Consider the following 20,649-nt stretch of genomic DNA (forward strand, 5'->3'; position numbering starts at 1 on the left):
CTACGCCCCTCATGTGACATACTGATACCGTAACAATGTCTAAACCAGCAACTTCAAAACCTAATCACATACACTCCGCTTCATATTTCATCCAATTATCACACATTGGAACCATTTTTTAAGGAAGGGAGGAACTGCATATACTTATCTTATCTTAAAACACAGCAAATGAAACACACTTCATTCACAAACAAATACCAAACAATATACACATTTTTAGTGGGAAATGACGGTGTGAATTGAACTACAACAAATATCTGCCAGTCAGTTAAATCTCTACAACAATGAGAACAATCTTCTACTATGTGTGAGGTGAAAGTCCATGTGCAAGGCCCCTGCCCCAGCTCCTTCAAATTCTCCCCTTACATGCTCAATTTTTCAATATAACATTTTTCTTTAAGTCACATTAATCACATGGGCTTATGACAAATTAAAGTTTGAGATAATGAGCCTCTGTAGCAGTAATAGTCCATTCCATCCATTGTCTATACTCTATACACACTTATCCTTTCACGGTCAAGGTACCAGCCATCACCGGGCCACAAAGGGGAAACACACAGAGACAGACAACTCACTCACTCTCCCATTCACACCTATGAGGAATTTAGAGTTTCCAATTCATCTTACTGTGCAGACAAGCAACTGGAACAACATGTAAACTCCACACAGAGAGGACCTGGCCCGGCTGGGAATTGAACCCAGTAACCCTGACTGTGAGGCAAGAGTGTCGCCCCTACGCCCAGTGTTAATACTTTACCAGGTCTCAGCTGTCCAATCACCCTGTTTTACAGACTTTTACAGCCTTTTGGAGAAAGTTCCAGGTTTATTATGGGTGTTCAGAGTTTGCTTCGCTAAACACAGTGCACAATAAGAAGTTATCTTGGGTTAATTTGTCACTAGCTCTTTCGTGGAAATGAAACTAGACCTACTGTATTTGCAACTATATAGGAAAAAATACAATTTGAAGTTTAAAAGTCAACACTGGTCTATGCATATATCATGAGTTTTCACTTATATAATTTTACTACAATTTGTGTCCTACAGCAATATGTCTGTGAGATTGGGTTCACGTATTCTAGATTATGGATAGATCTGGAACATCTGATTTCACATTGCCTTTAGCGTTGGCATTATGATAAGAGATAACAGCTAAAGCAAATAATTTCACGTGAGAAAAACCATGCATAGACATAAACGGACTGAGACTGAAGTCCTCTATTAAACATCACAGGTCCAATGTCTAACATTGCATGTTGGATTTCAATGTGTCTGTAGCTTATCAATGCACACAGTCTGTGGTGTGTACCTTTGAATAAGCATTTGACTGAATGATTATGCAATATATGGCTCTCAACTTTATCACATGCTAACATGGTGACTTTGAGAAACTGAGGGTGAGGGGTATCTTAGCCTTGGACAAAGAAATACTCCCCACTGTTGAATTTTAAGCACTGATTTTCCCACATTAGGATTTAGAATATATTCATGTTAATTTGATTTATTGCATTACAAAATGCAGTCCGTTACAAAACTTTGAGCAAAACATTGTCAAATTTTACACCTACTGTGCCTTATATAAAGTACATCAAATCTTCAGCATCCAACCTAATGTATCTTGGTGTATTACTGATTGCACGAATTGCCCTTTTGACTTTGAGGGCAATTAAACTGATCTGGTATGAGGTAAAATAAGACTGGCTGGCTAATACTACCTAATTTGGAAGATTTTCTCAAACCTTTATTTTGTAACCAAAACATTAACTTTTAGATGTCAGTAGTCCACTACATTCAAGGGGAAAAAATGGAAAAGACTGAAATGTAGTTTTGACAAAAGCATACAAATATACCTTCTACATTCATGATGACTGAATTTGTGTGCAAAAGTAAGTAAGAAGCTATGAAATGTTGCGTGACTGAAGAGAGAAAAGTACATTCTTTGTGTAATAATATATTCAGCCAACTCAGACCAGTGCAGTATTAGACAGTGACCAAATAAACTTACTTAGAAAGCTTTATGAAACTAGTTGCCTTTGTCCCTCCACACATACATATGTACTGGACTTTGAAACTGGAACAGTACTGTGTGTAATTCCCACCTCCCCTTCATATTGAGCGCTTGTGGTATATAAGGCCTCTGTAGGCTTTACGTCCTCAGTCTCCTCTGAGTCTCATCAACGAAAGCAAAGAGCCAAAACGAGCCCATCATGGGGGACTTAAAGCTCTGCCTCTTCATACTCCTGAGCACGTCTGCTCTTACCTGTAAGTATCCATACAGTATTTCATTGTGGAATTTTATGTATATAATAGAATAGGATTAACACTTAAATTGATGGGATTCAATACCTAACTTATTGCACTTCTACTCTAGCTCTAGTTATGCTCTTAGTTGTTGGTTTTGGAAGGAAATGCACTTACGATTTCTTGTGACCTGAAGTTCTTTTATCTACCTTGAACGCACTTATTGGAAGTCGCTTTGGATAAAAGCGTCTGCTAAATGACCGTAATGTAATGTATTATAGTAACATTGTCCGTTTGTTTCATTACACTGACAAGCCCTGACTTTACTTACAAGATGACAGGAAATGTACATTTTTGTCTTATTTATTTATGTTTTGTCCACAGATTCCCAGGAAGAAGATACATCCTGCCTGTGTAAGTTCAAGTATTTTGATGGATTAGTAGCACTATTTAAAGGCATTTAAAGTATAGCACACAGCAACCGTTGGAGAAGCTGAGTGTTATGTTGTGACAATATCTAATAAATTTATACTTGCACTTGCATTTTTTATACATTATAGAATATGTACAGTTGTACATTGGCGCATATGTACACTTTATGGTGACTTATCTTTCCAGACTTTCCTAAATGTGGTAACACGTGTACTTTGAACATGTTTCACACTGTGTACAGTGTACTGAACTCTAAATATTATCTTCTCTAACAGTGAACCAAAGGTACAGACCCTACCATAAGTATGAATACCAGTATGAAGCTGAATCCTTGAATGGTATCAGTGGTTCCTCAGATCTTAAGAATGGACCTAAAGGCGCTTGCAAGGTACGTAGTTCTACACTGTCTATTTTGTACTACTCCCTACTTAGATCTTGTATTTAATCATTGTATTTTATGAGTATTTATTCCTTTCAGTAGGGGAAAATTAATTAAATCTTTTAACAGGTGGAAATTGAGGTACCTCAGTCCTGTAGCTACATTGTGCGCACCACCGGATGCAGCCTGAGTGAGGTGGCTGGCATGGACGCAGACGGCAACACTGTGTTCAGACCTGCACCAAGCTCTGACAACTTTGCTGCTGAGATGGAGAAGTAGGTTACCTTGTTGTTTGAAACTTAAGGCTCATAAAAGCATCCTTATACTCATATCAACACTGACAACTGAGTTTAACGCTGGCCATAAATTGTCTTTAAGATACCCTCTGAAGGTTGTGGTTGAGGGTGTGTATGATGTGAAACTCTACCCTCACGAAGCTGAGACAGGCACCATCCTGAACATCAAAAGGGGTATCATCTCTGCTCTGGCTGTGCCTCTGCTGGAGGAGGAAATGAACAAGCTTATGGTACATTTACTTAGTGTTATATGCTCACATAATTACCAAGGAAGAAATAGCATATCTGCATAATAAACCTCTGTGCTACTGTTGTATATTTTTCAATTTCAGCCCACCATCCACGGCAAGTGCAAGACCACCTACTCTGTCAATGCTAGAGAAGACATCGCAACTGACATCAGCCTCTCTAGGGATCTGTCCGGATGCGACAAGTTTAACCCCATTAGAGATCACACCAGCCCCTTGGCACTTGTCTCTAAATTGGTAAGACAGCCAATCAAGCTTTGCTCACAACATTCTAGTAAAATAAAATTTCATTTTGATATCAGGAGTAAATAAAACACAGTCAAATAAAAATGAATGTAAGCTTTGCTCTTACATCGCCACCATTGCTACAAAAAACATCAATTTTTTTCATTTTAAAACATGAAAATGTGGCAGTGATCCAATTTTAAAGAATCCACACCATAACCTGCTTCTTTGTCTACTTACAGGAATACCTAGCTGCCCAGTTTGTGAGGAGCTCTCAGACCTGTAACTACAAATTTGACAATGAGCAGAAACACTTGACCTATGGGTCCTGCACTGAGAACCACATCCTAGTGCCCTTCTCCCATAAGTATGTCACACCTTATAGCGCTCTCTATGCTATCTTACACTTCAATCTGCTATTAATTGAACATATTGTCTGAGCAAGTCATACTGTATATTAAACCTTTGCGTTCTCTCTACAGGGGACAGTATGGAGTTACCAATGTTGGCAAGCAAGAACTGACACTCCTTAGTGTTTCTCCTCACAATGACAGAGTGTTTGAACTCAGTAAGCACATGTTTTCATTTATGCTGCTTTAAATCATAGCTGCTTATCTTTAAATATTCATTAAATGGATAATTACTGCTTGTGTACTGTAGGTGAGATTGTTAAGGGCCTTAACATGGAAGCTGTCGAGGACAGGACTGTTATGCAAGATAAGGAGCCTGCTCTGAATGTGCTGAGAGAGCTGGCCTCTCTGCCTGAGACCCAGGGTGAAAGGAGGGCCAACCTCTTCCACAAGCTTGTCATCATGGTCCGTGGAATGAGGACTGAGACCCTGATCTCTGGCATTCCTGAGGCTCTTGAAGTGTCCCGTGCTCTGACCTTCCAAGTTCTAGCCCAGTGCGGCACCCCTGAGTGCAGCAGCGGCATCATGAGCATCCTCAGGACCTTTGAACAACCTTCACTTGAGACTGATGCAGCTGTTTTTGCATTGGGACTCGTGTCCAATCCTTCTCCCCTCCTGATCAATGACATGCTTCAGATGGCCAAATACAAGCCCAGCAAAGCCATCTTTTATGCCCTGAGCAATGCTGTTAGGAGGTGAGTGAACAAGACCCCACATCATTCCATTCCATCCTTTTTGAAGCTATTCATTTCCCTTGTGAATATGGCTATGCAGGTTTTAAATTGTAATTTGATATCCCTCTTCAACAGATATTACAAAGCTGAAGGAAAACTGATCCCTGAGATTTATGCTGTTGCTGAGTTCATGGATGCCCAGTTGGGTGACTGCTCTGGTGATGACGACCAAACTTTCATGACTTTGAGGGTTGGTATACATCTCAATAACTCAGAAATTGTTGGCTTGGGAACATGAATGAGCAGTATAGAGTAGAATATTGATTCCTGTTCTTATAGGTTGTTGGAAACATGGCTCCTGCCATGGGAGCTGCCAGTCCTGCGCTCAGAGCTACTGTGCTCCAGTGTGTGAACCAACCTGCTGCCTCAGCGCGTGTCCAGCAAGCTGCCATCCAAGCATACAGGCAGACCCCTGTCCCTGAGGAGGCAAGTCCAATTATGCCAGTGGTTTGACAGAATATTGGAATCATTACGTAGATGTCACTCATAATGACAGTTATATTTATTTATGGGTCACAGGGCAGAGAAATCCTCATGCAGGTGCTTTTGGACTCTGCTAGCCCCCTGCAAAAGCGTGTCGCTGCATATCTGGTATTGATGAAGGATCCCCAGCCAAGTGAACTGGCCCGGCTTGCTGCTGCCTTGCCCGAAGAGCAAGACCAACAAGCTAAAAGCTTTGTCATCTCCCACATAGCCAACATTATGTCCTCAACTGATCCTGAGACAGAACTGTAAGTGAAGAATTGTAGCAGCTATATTTATCAAGCCAGTCTCCTGATTTAATATTATACTATCAAAAGTTTGTTTTAAAATGTGCCCCTCTTTCCCACAGGCTGAGACAAAAGCTTTTTGATGCCCTGCAGACTAATGAGATTGGACCCATCATGGATCCAACCAAGTTCTCTCGCAACTACAAGATCGGCTCTATGGAGGGTAACATGATCTTTGAGGGCACCAGCTACCTGCCCAAGGAGGCAATGCTTGAAATGACCCTGAAGGCATTTGGCTATGACGCTGACATGATGGAGGTAACACTTCAAGCTGTTGAAATCTAAATTCTGCTTTTTCAGTGTGTTGACTTGACTTCAAGTGTATAACTGTTGCAACTTGACAACTTTTAAGATTGGACTGGAGGGCAAAGGATTTGAACCAACTGTTGAAGCCCTGTTTGGAGAGAATGGATTTTTCCCTGACACTGTCATGAAGACCATGTACTTCGTCTCTGACAACATGCCCTTCAAAGTCAACGAGGTCCTGATGAACATCGTGCCTGCTCTGAAGAAGGACAGGATGAAGAGACAGGTATAGCGAGGAATCATCTACTACTTTATACGACGGAATACTTCTGACAACATTTTTCAAGAATTGTACAAATGGACTATGTATATCCACAGGCTTCCCAGAACCTGGTGAAGGAGATTGTGCGTAACCTGAACAAATTGGTTAGAGAAATGAAGACCAATCCCTCTCCTGATGCCATGGTTTACCTGAGACTCTTGGGAAATGAGCTGGGATATCTGAGGACAAATGAAATGGAGGAGATGGCCTACTCTGCTACAATGATGATTGATAAGATGCTCTCAATGTTCCCTGCTGAAGTATGTAACAGTACAGTTATTTCTTGAAACATTTCTTTACTTAAGAGGACTATTGGGAACTTAGATGTGTTTTGTAATTGTGCTCTCATGTGCATTTCATCATCTGCAGGTGATGATGGGACTGATGACTAAAGCAGACAACACAATGTTTGCCCACTACATCTTCATGGACAATGAATTCTTCCTCCCCACTGCCACTGGTGTGCCTCTGAGGGTGGCACTCTCTGGTACCTTCACTCCTGGTATCAAGGGAGGCCTTAACATTGCTCGTGATATGGTAATAACTTCATTTTATAAAACTATTAATTGTATCTATTACATTAAGTGAATGTGTTTTACTGCCAAACACAACTTTATCACAAAACAGTATCCGTAACTGGAAGCAGTACAACTTTCTCTCTGATGTTTCCTCACAGAGCGAGGTTACCTTTATGCCCTCTGCTGGCATTGAGTTTGTAACTCAGATTGGCACCCACATCCCAGACTTTGTTTCCTCTGGATTGGAGATGCACACCAATCTTTTCCACGAGAGTGGCCTCAGTGCCAAGATCTCCATGGGAAAAGACCATGTAAAGCTGACCATGCCTGCTCTAACGACTCCTACCAAGCTCATCCAAATGACGTAAGTATGACTGGTCATTTATGACACAATTTTCATCTTTACAACACACAAGGAAGTAATAAGAAAGAAAAGAATCCTCAAGTACTATTCACTTCTCCCTGCAGTAAAACTATTAACTACTCTGAATATCATTGAAATGGAAAAGAGAAACTTAAAAATAACCATGATCATAGCATAATAAAAACAAGCTAAACCTAAACAACTTTCCTATTTTTCAATTACAGTAACAGCCTTGTAGCAGTGACTGGATCAGAGGTAATGACCATTCCCTCTAAGGTGAACGACAAGGTTGATGTCAGTGAGTGCTCTCCCTTCATCGCTGGAATGAAATACTGCACTGCTCTGCAGTACACTGATGCTTTCAATGCTGAGACAGCCCCCTACTTCCCCTTCACTGGAGACAGCAAGTGAGCAAGACATCTTCCCCACTAGCAAATAATTACATTTTAAATATATAATTAAGCATGATGGCTAATTACCTGAATTACCATAACAGATTTGCTGTGGAGCTGCATCCAGCTGGTGAAGTCACTGAATACACAGCTACCATTGCATATGAGCTCCTCAGGGAGGGAGAAGAGGGCCGGCAGAAGGTTGACTCTGTGAAGTTGAGTCTGAGAGCCGAAGGTAATAACCTCATTCCACAATATGGATCTATTTTGGGAAGCTGTGTAGTTACTGCACTTCATAAACAATATTATATTGGTTGCGTGACGAATACCAGGTGCTGAACCCACTGAGGCAAGAGCAACCATGAAGTACAACAGAAGGAAGAACGTCTTTACAACTGAGTTCCAAATCCCTGACTGTGATATCGAGGCTGGATTCAGGCTGGGTGTTGTTGATGGGGCCACCAAGGGGAAAGGAACTCACTCAATCTCTTTGGACCTTATCAACAAGAACAGCCCTGAGCTCTCACTGGTTGGCCGTGCCAAGTAAGAAATCCATCATATCAACATGAGGTTATATTAACATCACACTCAGAGCTAAGGACGTATTGATTAATTTGTACCTGGTATCTTTCAGACTTTCAGCCATGAAGGAAGCCATGCTGCAAGGCCAACTTATTATCCCCTCAATGAGTGCCGAAATGACTGTCACAGCTAACCTGAAGCGTGAGGAAGACTTAGAACTTGAGGTTCAGAGTAACTTCAAGCGCCTACAAACCACTTCCGAGCAGAAGCTGAAATTGAAATATGGTATTGTTATTTTCCATTTTTTCCTTTTTTCGCTTTTTATGAATATTACTTACAATTCTAACTAGTTTGAAAGTCAACACATTCTTGCAAAAAGTCACACAATAAATCAATACCATTGTGTGGAAAGCTGATGATGAGAGATAGTCTCAGCCAAATGCAGTTTTAGAGGAATACTTTCTAATGCTTTTGAATCTCTTTTACTGTTATTTATCCTTATAGATACCAGCAGGGTTGAGGTTGAATTCAAGTCTGATGTGAACTCTGAGGTCATGGAAATTGTTCCATATGCTGACCTGATTGATAAGTATGGGAATAATCTTCTTGACATGAGTGTGGGTGAAACTGAGATGAAGGTCCGTCACATCCTCCAGAAGTTTGTAGAGGTACACACCATAACCTTTAATCTATGGAAAAGTTTTTATGTTTTCTTAGTTCAAAGGCTGACTCGAAGGTTTATCCTTTCCTTAGGCTACAAACAACTACATGGAAAAGTACGGAGCTGATATTCCTTATATGCAGAACATCAGAATGCCTGATATGCCCGAAGTTACACTGCCAAAGACACTGTTCCTGAATTTGTAAGTTTGAAACAACACATTGTTAATTCTTAATATTGGCACATTCTTGGTCTAATAAGTTCATTCTTTTTTTTTTAAGTAACGCCAATGGTGCCTACCACTTCAACGATGAGCGCTTCACCATTGCTATCCCTCTACCTCTTGGAGGAAAGTCAACAGAAGACCTGGCTCTCCCAGCAGCTTTAACCACACCAAGCCTGTCTCTTCCCCAGTTTGGAGTTGAGATCGTGTCCATGGAAATTCCCATTCCAGAGCTTTTTGTCCCTGAGAGGCTTGATCTATCTCTTCCTCTCTTCGGCAAAGTAGAGATTTCATCTGTGATGAAGAGCAACCTGTACGACTTGGACGCTTCAGTGGCTGCCGGCAAAGACGTTGTGGAGACACCAAGCTACTCAGCTAAATTTGATGTGAAAGGAACTTCTCCACTTGACATCTTCTCAGTCCAGCTTGAAGGTATTTTCTTTAAATATTAATATGTTTGTGTATAACCATATTCATATTATATTATATACTGTATGTATATAACTGCCATTTAAGTATATCTGCTATCTCTTCAGCGATCACAGTATTTTTATTATTATAATTATAGGCTCTGGAATGCTGGCCATCACTGAATCCATCAAAGCCCATTTGAAAAGCGCTTTGGCCCACAAGTTCATTGAAGCCAGTATTAGTGTCATTGAGGAGGCAACCATCACCGACAAAATTAATGTGAAATCCAGCAGCAAGATTGATGCCACCAGTCCATTTGGTCTCAGTGTTGCACTTGAGAACATTGTTATGGCTGAAATCAACACTGAAGAAATCTCTGCTGAAAGCAACCTTGAAGGACTCTTCAAGGCAGGACCCATCTATGGCAACACCGTTTCTGCCCAGTCAGTCAAAATCTCTCCATTCAGACCAGAAGCAAATATTGATTCTTCTCTTAAATTTGACACCTCAATTGGCAAGGCCCAAAACACAATTAAAGCAACATTTGTCAATGGTGAACTCTCAGTCATGTCTAACACCAATGCCATGGAGGACACCTTGATTCAGGCTGTCGAACTTGCCTACAAAGAAAACAAGCTATCACTGAAATGTGATACAAATGCAATTGCTCTTGGCATGAAGATTCTCAACAAGGCCGAAGCTTCGGCTGGTAACGGTGAAGTCATCATGAGGATGGAGACTAACGGGGAGCACTCTGACAACCGTGTCTACTCTCTGTTGACTGCCTCTCTTGATGTCAATGGTCTAGCTGTCAATGGTGATGCCACTGTGAAGCTCCTTGAGAATGAGGCTACTCACAAGGCTACTCTGACACTGAATAAGGATGGCTTGGCCACAAGTGGAACAACCACCCTACAGAGCCTTCTGTCCCTGGAGAATACCTTCAGTGCAGGGCTTGATGCTTCAAAGGCTACGCTGTCCATTAACAACAAGGCGGAGATGAATGACATCAAGTTTGATAATGCCAACAACATGCTTCTTTCTCTCACCCACCTTGAGTTCAACTCAAAGGCTGAGGCTATTGTCAGTGAACTTGCTTCTTACAATCATGACATCACCATTGATGTGAAACCCTACATTGCCTCTGCAAATATTAACAACAACCTGAAAGTTCTGGCTGCCAACCTCATGAATGAGGCTCAGCTAACGGCTGAACTCTACAAGATCGACCTGACTGGAAACCTGAAAGCCGTCTATGGGGATGAAGAGATCAAGCACACTTATCAAGTAAATTATGCTGACTTGACAGCCAATGCTAAATGCAGCACTACAGGCAGTATTATGGGAACTCACATGAACCACAACACCGAGATTGAAGTTGTCGGTCTTGCTGCCAGGTTCACCAATGATGCCCGCTTTAACTCCCAGCCAATGCGCTTTGACCACACTCTCCGGGCCAGCTTTGTTCCCTTTGACTTCAACCTTGATGCCATCTTCAATGCTGATGGAGACCTTACCTTGTATGGAAAGCACAGTGCCCAGCTCTATGGCAAAGTCCTGCTTAAAGCACAGCCCTTGGCTTTCGCCAGCTCACATGAATGCAGAGCATCACTGACCCAGCAGCTGGACAATGGCTTTTCCTTGGAGACAACCATTGACAACAAGATGGACACTGTTCTGATGCCTCAGGAGCAGAAGACCACTCTTACACTGAAGTCTAAGATGAATAACCACGCCCTCAATCAGGATGTTAGTGTTTATAACACTGCTGAGAGAACTGGAATGGAACTGTCTGGCACCATCCTCACAAACATTCTCAACACAGCCTCCACAGACAATCAGGACTTCACCATCTCTGGCTTCCTCAAGTATGACAAAAACACAAATAGTCAGGTAATCCAGATCCCATTTGTGGAAAATGTTCCTGCCTTCTTGGAAAGCATGAAGGTCCTTGTTGTGAGCATTGCAGAGTCAGTGCAGAACTTCATCAACAATGAGGAGGTCCGGGCTAAACTTGAGCTTCTTCCCCAAAACTTGAGTGAGTTTGTTGCTCAACTGAATATTGAAGGCAAGGCCATGCAGATGAAGCAGTACCTAACTGATTTAACTCAAGAATATGCCTTCACTGTGGAAGATGTGGAAGCCACTTTGATGAACCTTAAGGTTACCTTAGAGAAACTCCTTTCTGATCTCTCTACTTACACCCTAAACTATTTGGACTCATTGAAGAACACAATTGTTACTGGATACCTTCCTGAAGCTCTCATTCAGACGATCCAGCAACAAATGGAGGAATATGACATCAAGGGTATGGTTGTTACAGTCATTGACACAATAAAAGACCTGATTGAGCAGATTGACCTGGAAAAACTGAGCGGCAGCAGCATTGCAATCCTGCGTGATATTGATACCAAGTTTGAAATCAAGGCTAAACTGCAGACAATCGTGACTGAACTGAGAGAATACATTGAGACCTTCGACATTTCCAATTTTGCTTCTGAGTGGAAGACGTTCATTTTATCTATCGACTTCAAAGCTCGCATTGAAGAACTGGTGGGTGAGGTTGCCACAAACATCTTCACTCAAATCACAACTTTAGTTAGGGAAATTAATGAGAACTTTGACATCTTAGGTAAGATCAATTACTTATATGCCAAGATGCGGGAAGTCATTGTCAAGTTTGAGGCTGACAAAAAGGTTGAGGCTATCTTGGATATGGTTGTGGAGCTCATGAGAAGCTTGAAGGTTGAGGAAACCATCAGGGCCTTAGGCAACATATTGAAGGACACAGATATCCTTGCCAAAGTTACAGAGGTTATGCAGGATGCTATCAACTATTTGAAAGCAACTGAAGTCAAACAAATTATTGAACATCTTAATGCATATCTTGATACTATTGTGCAGGGGCTGAAGTCATTTGATTACAATGCATTTGTGGATCAGGCCAATGAAATGATCGCTAAGTATACAGCAATTGTGAACGAGTGGGTCAGGACACTGGAAATCCCCCAGAAACTTGAGGCAACAAGAGGTTTTGTCAACTTTGTTTTGTCTTCTGTGAGAGGTTACCTGGAACAATTGAGAGAGATCAGAGTTGCAGAAATGATCAAATCTGTGAAGGACGCGCTTGATCAGATATTGCTGAATGACTTGAAGAGCTTTGCTGAAACTCTCAAACAGGTTATCATTAATATGGATGTTAATGGTGAGATCACTGCTTTGTTGGAGTTGGTGAGCAAAAGCTATACTGAAGTTTTGTCCAGGAGCTCTCAGGCGCTCGCCTTTGTTGTCGATTTCATTCAGACTGTTGTACCTGAACAAAAGCTCTTCAGTGAGCTTAAGCAGATCATCACTGGGCTCATTCAGGCGTTGAAGGAAATTGAAATCAACACACCTACCTTCACCTTCCCTCTCACTGATCTTGTTGTGCCTTCCAAGAACTTCAGAATGGACAATCTTGAGAATCTTGTCCCAACACAGATGGAAATCCCTGAATTCACCATCTTGGGTTTCTATACTGTTCAAGCCAACACAGTTTCCTTTGACGACATCAAGCAGAGAATCTTTGCGCTTATCGAACTCATTGTAAACTTTGAGATCAAGAAGCTTGATGTAGATGTTTTCTTTGGAGATCTGGCCATCAACTATCTTCCTACCATGCCTGAGCTAACATTCCCTGAAATCACCCTTGCCGAGATTTCCCTACCCACCATCCCACAGGTCCCTGTAGAAAAGCTTGTTAAGACTCTTCAGCTTCCTGAGTTGATGCTGCCAACCATCCCAAGTGAGATCATGATTCCATGCTTTGGTAAACTTTATGGTGAAATCCGATTCAACACTCCTGTCTATGCCTTCAAGACTTCTGCTGAGCTCCAGAATTCGACTGAGGATGAAATGACACCTCAGTTCACTGGATCGCTTACTTCCCAGGCCTCATCCCCTGATTTTGAATTTCTTAATTACAAACTGGACTCCACAGCTCGCATTGAAACCCCAATGCTGAGTCAAGTTGTCATTGCAGAAACTCTAAAATTCAATCATGTAGCTCTTGGAGTTGAACATCAAGCATCTGTAACTCTCAATGGCCCATCAGGTCAGGCCCAAGCCAAGACTACAGTGAAGGTCACCACTGCACTTTACACTGCTGATTTTGTGAACACAGCTGTTATGGCCATCAAAGAGACCATGTCTGCTTCTCTTGACACAGCTTACAATCATTTGGTAAATCTTCCACTCATCGATGTTAGAAGTGAGGCCACTCTTACCCAGAAGGCAGTTCTTCGCCAAGATGGCTACATGCTCAGTCTTACAGTTGATAACGTGGGCAAAGTCAATTTGGATTCTGAAGAGGCTACCCACATGTCCAACATGCTCGTCACAGTAACTCCCAGCCTTGTTACAATGACTTTGTCAGGTGAAACGGCATCGAGCATACTGAAAATGAACCAGCAAATGACTGCTGAAGCTGCCTTGTTCAGGTATATTAAGTTTGATATCCGCAATGAGGCTGAGGGCTCACTAATCAAGAACAGCCGTCTTGTGGCAACTGGTTATGCTAACCTTTACGACCTGAAGGTTGAGCTTAAAGCAAACCATGACGCAGAACTAATTGGCACCACTATCGCTGGAGATATGTCCAATGGAATCAATGTTGTAGCTCGCCCAACTGAGTGTCTGTTTGATTTCCAGAACAAAGGAAATGTCAATATCAACCTTTTTGAAATGCTGAGCGCTAAGATAGATCTTCAAAATGATTATTCCGCCGTCATCAAGCCTGACAGCCAACAGTTGAACACAGTAATGCTGGCTCGTGTTAATCAGTACAAACTTTTCTCCAACTTGACCATTGACAACAATGAAAATGAGGCTGGCTTGTCAATTGCCATGGATGGTGAGGCCAATCTTGACTTCCTGACATCCCCCATTAGCATTCCTGAGTTCGAGCTGCCACTTGTTGACTTCCGTACTCCAGCTATCACTGATCTGAACTTGTATGAGGTGACTGGACTGAAGGACATCTTGATTACCACTGACCAGACAGTTGATGTTGATGCCAAGATTGTCTACAAAAAGAGTCTGTTTGCTCCCCTTGTTGATGTGATGGGTCTGATCCAGATTCCCTCCATGGGTAACCTGATCTCTGAGCTGTCTTTCAAGTCTGCCCTCGTTAATCTCAATGTCAATGCTGCACTGAATGCTGAAGATGATGTTGTACTCCGTCTGGGAGCAATTACAGCCTCTGAATTTGATAGCCTGAAAGCCAAACTTGATGGTACTGCCAGTCTGACCACCAAGAGAGGAATCAAGTTGGCCAATTCCCTGTCCCTTGAAAATATTCACATTGAGGGCACTCATGACAGCACCATCTCCCTGAGCACTGAGACGTTTGAAACCGCTGTCTCTGTGGCTACTGTTGCAAAGATTGCCCTGCCTATACTCAACCTGGAGGTAAACCAAAATCTTCTTGCAGACACTAAAACTAAACCAACTGCTACCTCCACTTTGAAGATGAAGGGTGAATTCAACATCCCTGTGATCAAGGCTGTCGGAAATGTAGAGGCAGAACACAACCTGAAGCTAGAGGGAACCTTGGAATATCTTTCCATGGAGTCAACGTCCAAGACAAACATTAATAGCAAAGGACCTGAAGATTATGAACTGTTGGCAATCCTGGACAATGAGGCTAATCTGTACCTAAATGTCGATGGCCTACGCTCCACACACAAGGTAATTGCTGATGCCAAACTTAACCAGGGTGCCGACAAAGTCATTAGTATGGATGTGAATGAGAATCTTGCTGTTGAAGTCTCTCTGAGCCGCGTTTATGCAGTGCTCAAGTTTACTGGCAACAATGAGGCAAATCTGTTCACTTTCAACACCAACGGGAAACATGTGGCTCAGGCGACCATTGACTTTGCACCAATGTCTTCCCTGACTGCTGAAATTGAGATTGATATGTCTCAGCCAAGCAGTGTGGGTGACCTCACCATCTTTGAGAAGGCTCTTCTTGAAATGACAGCCGTCAAGCAGAAGTTCTCAAGCAATGCCAAGTTTGTCAGCCCACTGTACACCACAAACCTGTTTGCTGAATTGGAGGGACAAGCTCCTGTCTTCAAGATTACCTTAAAATCATCTGCCACTTCGGCTTTTGTCATCTTGGATCATGACCTGGATGGTGAGTTGAAATTTCCTGAACACAGATATCTGATGTATGCTTTGTTGTGAATCAAATTCTCAAAATGCATCAAAAACTCTTTTTTAATAGGTTCCATCACTGCAAACCTTGAGAATGAAGCTCTGAACATCATTAGCAAACTTGCCCTGACACACACTGACCTAACCATGGATGTCAATCATGCCATTACCCAAGCCCTGAGGTAACATTTTCATTTAATGTTCCATTTAATGTTCCAATTTTATTTATTAATAAAAATGTGTATTATTTAAGCTTTCATGTAATTTTCACTTTGTTTTTTTCATATTTAGGAGAAAACGCCAAGTTGATGACAGGTAAATATTCAGTTCAATATTCTGTCTTTTACAAATTACGATCCATAAAAAACTCTGAATAATAATGACTTCCCATTTGATATGCTTTGTTCCTCTTTTAGCATTTCTCGGCATACCCTGAATGTGGATATCACCAGCCCTACTTTCACTGATGCTACCTTCCGCTATGCTGCTAGCAGAGATGGAATCAGCACCTCAGCATCAATCCCATCCACTGGCTTCCTAGGCCTTCAACTCAGTGGCAGAGTCCCATCTGAGATGACTGCAAGGTTCTATTGCCGTTATGCTGTAAGTACTTCTGTTTATGTGAATTACTTTCTAATTCTTGACAAATATTGTAAAAGTGTAAAAATCTAAAATAATGCCTTTTCACATCTTTACAGTCTGCCCCAGACGCTGATATTGACATCATAATCATCAAGTCAACTCCTAAGGATGCTGACAAAATGAATGTGCAAATTGCCTACAACATGGATGCACCAAAAGACATGCTTTTTGAACTCAAGAAGAGAATGCCTTCCATGGTCTCCACACTTACCACGTTTGCTGAGAAGTACCAGATCACAAAGAACATTGAGGAATTGAAGAATGCTGTTGTTGAACGTGTTAGGGAGGCCTACAATGCTGCAATCACCTATGATATTCAAATGAGCCAACTGTCAATTTTCTTCAGGAACACCTTTGTCCAGTACCAAAAAACTGTCCAGGTCCTCCTGGATGCTGCTGTGAAACTCTTGAGGGAGACTCAGTTTAAACTACCTGGGTCAGATGACATGACCACTCTGCCTGAGGTCCTCAAAAAGTTGACCAGCAGCATTTCTGCTATGCTAGAGAAAGCCATTGAGCTTGTCTATGAGAACATGGAAGTCTATTATAGCACCCTAATTGAGAAGCTCAGAAATGTCAAAGTAAGTATGCCAATCGGTGATGCAATTACCGGAGGCCAGATCTTCGATCAGGTTAAAACAGCTATTAAGAACATCTTTGATGAAGTTGTTGACTTTGTGAAAAATATGGAGAGCCTTGACACAATGCTAGTGAAGATTGGTGAGACTCTGAAGTCTATTGTTGAGAAATCCCAAGAATTTGTTGACTCTCTCAACTCTGACTATTTGGATGGAGTGTTAGTCTACCTTAATGGCCTGTATCTTAACATTCTCACCGTCCTAAATAGTGTTGTTGAGCAGCTCTCTGCAGTAAATCTGGAGCAGCTGAACAATGCCCTTGATTATGTCATGAACATGCTCATTTATGTGGTAGAACAGTTCAATACAACTGTTTCTGGTGTTCTGCAACAAACATCTCAGGAGGCCTACGTGAGGGCTAGTGCAGGAAGGCTTGAGATTGACCTTCCCTTCCCCTTCCTACAGTAAGAAACACTACCATCTGTTTGAAAACATATTCTACCAAGTATGGACAAATAGCTGTTTAACCATATTTATAACAGATTAAGTGGAGCAAATGTTGTATCACTTTAATGTAGCTGGTTTATTGTATACAAACATTAAGATTGCAGTGCTTTATTGTGTCTAATTTTTCTTTGTTGTAAAATCACATTATGTAAAGACTGCAGAGCATCAATAAAATCCACTACTGCAATATTTGAAAGCCTGATTACTGTCTATAATATTTTTTTCAATCCACATCCAAACGGTGCATAGATAACCGCTTTGTTACAACACGTGGATGAATCTTTCCAAATCGACAAGGATTTATAGCTCACCTGTTGTGTTTTCATAGGCCATTTTTACAGTTTTACCACCGGTCGCTTTCTGAGGATTTTACATTTTAATTATACATTTAAACCACTTGTTTTCTAAACAGTAAATAGCAGTGAATATGCTACCACTGCTGCTTGGCTATGCTTGTTCTAACCAATAGCTCAGCTCATCCACACAACCATGCCATGGTCGCCCTGTGAAGATGATAATCAACTTAATGAAGCAAACAAAAAAGATCGCTGACCTCATAGATGACATTTGCCAGCTCTCTGATGAACTCCAGGGAAAAGATGCTCTCCTTTCCTGGCAGCTAGTGGTACTCAGGCGCCTTGACAAGACCAAAACAGCGACCCTCAGCATGGCATCCTTCCCTTAATGGCGTAAAATCCTGAAATTTTGCAGGATAGTATATTATTTAGTATATAAGAATTAGATAAGATAACAAAAAATGAGATGCTGTTGTCCAAAAAAGGTTTTTATTATAACAAACTCCTCTTCACAACCACATATGCGGCACAGATGGAACCCATAGTTATTCTGTGTGATTCTAGTAACATAAAAAAACATATTAATTGGCATAATAAATATATCTTAAGTACATATTCCTTGATCAATTGAAATAATTGTTTCAATTAGTTGTGTAGCAGTTTTAAACAAATGAAGATATCAATAATACTAAGGAGCTATACCAGACAAACAAAATTAGTCTTTGGTTATTGTTTAACATAGCTACAATATTAAATAAAGTATTTGCTATTTCTCATTTGTAAAATTCAGCACAGAATTAATGGATTTGTGAAAGAGAAAATCTAGTCAAATCCGTCAGAGTAGTTTCTTGAAAAACATGTTTGAACAACAGATGGCAAGCTGATGCAGGGGTCCTTTTTGGATTCCGCTGACCTGGACCCTGTCATAGGTGGCCAGGAATGTGCCTGACTACATTACATTTCATTACATTACGATCATTTTGGCAGACGCTTTTATCCAAAGCGACTTACATTACATTACATTACCACCCTTCGCAGACGGGGGAGCAATTGAGGGTTCGGTGCCTTGCTCAGGGGCACCTCGGCAGGGGCTTGAACCGGCGACCTTCCGGTTCCCAAGCGGAAGCTCCACCCACTGAGCTTCTGCCTCCCTGACTGAAATAATTAAGAGTTTTCCATTAGTATAGCCGCTAAATATTGACATCTCAAATACTGATCCACTAGATTCTAGTGGATTCCCAGGGGTCTTCAACCTTCCTCAAGGACCCCTTGGAGGAGAGACAAACAGAGCAGGGACCCCCACATGTAATTAATCTAAAACTATCAAAGAATTAATAAAAACTTTTACTTTATTCGCCTTTTATTTCACCGTATGTACGTTAATGAATAATTATTATTATCATCATCGTCGTCGTTGTCGTTGTTGATGATGACGATGACGATTATATTTTCTATTATTATTTTTCAACAATGAAACATTTAGCTTCAGGATGCCAGGTATGCCTACCTCAGTGAGATGACTGGGCCTGGGGGAGATGGAGGCTGTTTGACTTTCGAGTGCGTCCAGAACTGCGCAATTCACGTCAAGCGAGAGCACCGCGGAATTCCCCAACTCCTCCACTGATGGAAACATGGAGATGATCTCTCGGACTAGTGACTACGTTTATTGTGCTACTTATCGATGACCGTTAAATTCACAACGAATACCGAACTGTAGCGTTTTAGCCAAGCTAGGTGTTTGCTACCTAGCTTGTTGTTTTTCTTTTTTCCCTCCAAATAGCAGCCGTCACGTCATGTAGACGGCATCATGGGAATCATTTATCTTGTAAATAGTTTTTGTCAAAAGTAGCTTATTATTAGCAATTAATGCTTGTAGTTCACTCAATGTCATTTTTTGTTATATTTCTTAACTCCTATGCCCTCCTCGGACATTTTTGTCCATTTTACTCGGGTTGGTTTTCGTTGATGTGATGATCATTTTGGCTGTGTTACAGCTTGTGGCATGAACTGTTTGCAAGAACTTTTCTTCTAAGTAAAATTTCCGAAATCCAATGTTTAACATGTCTTTTATTCTCTATTGATGAATTTTGCAGCCTCAACTTCAAAGATGCCCAAAACCACCAAGGATTTTCAGGATTTTAACTCTTTAAATACCTGTTTAACGAAAAATGGGCAAGTCTGGTCTCCATCTGATGCCTAGACGCTGCATTCAGGCACCCACCGGCATGACTCCAGGGCCCACGAGATATGCCATATTAAGAATCCAAGATGTGGCATCCTCTTTTGTCCTTGTCTTCACTCCTGAATTTAGCAAATGACAAACCCACACGGGAGGTGTTCAGTTCACGATGAAGTGATGTGGATGCCCAAGAGATAAAAGCCTACATGGGACTTCTCATCCTGGCAGGTGTGTACCGGTCCAAAGGGGAATCTACCCACAGCCTGTGGGATGACCAGTGTGGGAGACCAGTCTTCAGGGCCACCCTGTCCCACAAACTATTTCCAATCATAACTGCCAGCCTCCGACCCGATGACCGACCCACCCATTCTTCTCGACACAAGGATGACATGCTTTCTGCATCTGGAACATGTGGGACAAGTGGACACAGCACCTCCCACTCTTGTTCAATCCAGGGGACGACATCTATGTTGATGAGCAGCTTGTACCCTTTAGAGGAAGCTGTAAATTGCGGCAGTCGATGCCCAGCGAAGTACAGCAGAGAATCTGGGTCACCGCAGATGTCGCCACATCATATGCCTGGAGGTGTCAGGTATATACTGGAAAAGCCCCTGGTGGAGCTCCGGAGAAGGGCCAGGGAAAGCGAGTCATCCTGGACATGACTGAGGGGCTCAAGGGCGTCACACTTACTTATGACAATTTTTTCACTTCCTACTCACTTGCCCAGGAGCTTCTAAGGATGATTGTGGCCCTCGTAGGGACCATGAGGGCAAACAAGCCAGGTGGCCTCTTGTCCTCTTCAATTGCAACAATGTCTCCGCCTTCAAAGCGTTCTTCCTGTCCACTGCTGTGGATTCCTCC

The 20,649-nt window shown here is 41.8% G+C and overlaps 1 protein-coding gene across 1 annotated transcript; it reads left to right on the forward strand.

The window, feature by feature from the left end:
- Positions 1-2,204: 2,204 nt before the first annotated feature.
- On the forward strand, positions 2,205-17,274 carry LOC143012298 (apolipoprotein B-100-like). Its single transcript, XM_076165371.1, has 29 exons — positions 2,205-2,259; positions 2,623-2,652; positions 2,946-3,058; positions 3,179-3,324; positions 3,428-3,575; positions 3,678-3,830; positions 4,061-4,185; positions 4,301-4,386; positions 4,479-4,923; positions 5,038-5,152; positions 5,242-5,388; positions 5,482-5,693; positions 5,795-5,990; positions 6,085-6,264; positions 6,357-6,560; positions 6,670-6,837; positions 6,977-7,182; positions 7,407-7,589; positions 7,679-7,809; positions 7,907-8,117; positions 8,209-8,381; positions 8,601-8,764; positions 8,850-8,959; positions 9,039-9,412; positions 9,549-15,566; positions 15,657-15,768; positions 15,878-15,901; positions 16,003-16,189; positions 16,285-17,274. The coding sequence occupies exons 1-29, from the start codon at positions 2,205-2,207 to the stop codon at positions 17,272-17,274; spliced, it is 11,406 nt and encodes a 3,801-aa protein (XP_076021486.1).
- Positions 17,275-20,649: the final 3,375 nt, after the last annotated feature.

This window comes from Genypterus blacodes, unplaced genomic scaffold (genome assembly GCF_046128005.1).
Source record: "Genypterus blacodes isolate CSIRO-AG114 ecotype Tasmania unplaced genomic scaffold, CSIRO-AGI_Gbla_v1 ptg000143l_1, whole genome shotgun sequence".
Lineage (NCBI taxonomy): Eukaryota > Metazoa > Chordata > Actinopteri > Ophidiiformes > Ophidiidae > Genypterus > Genypterus blacodes.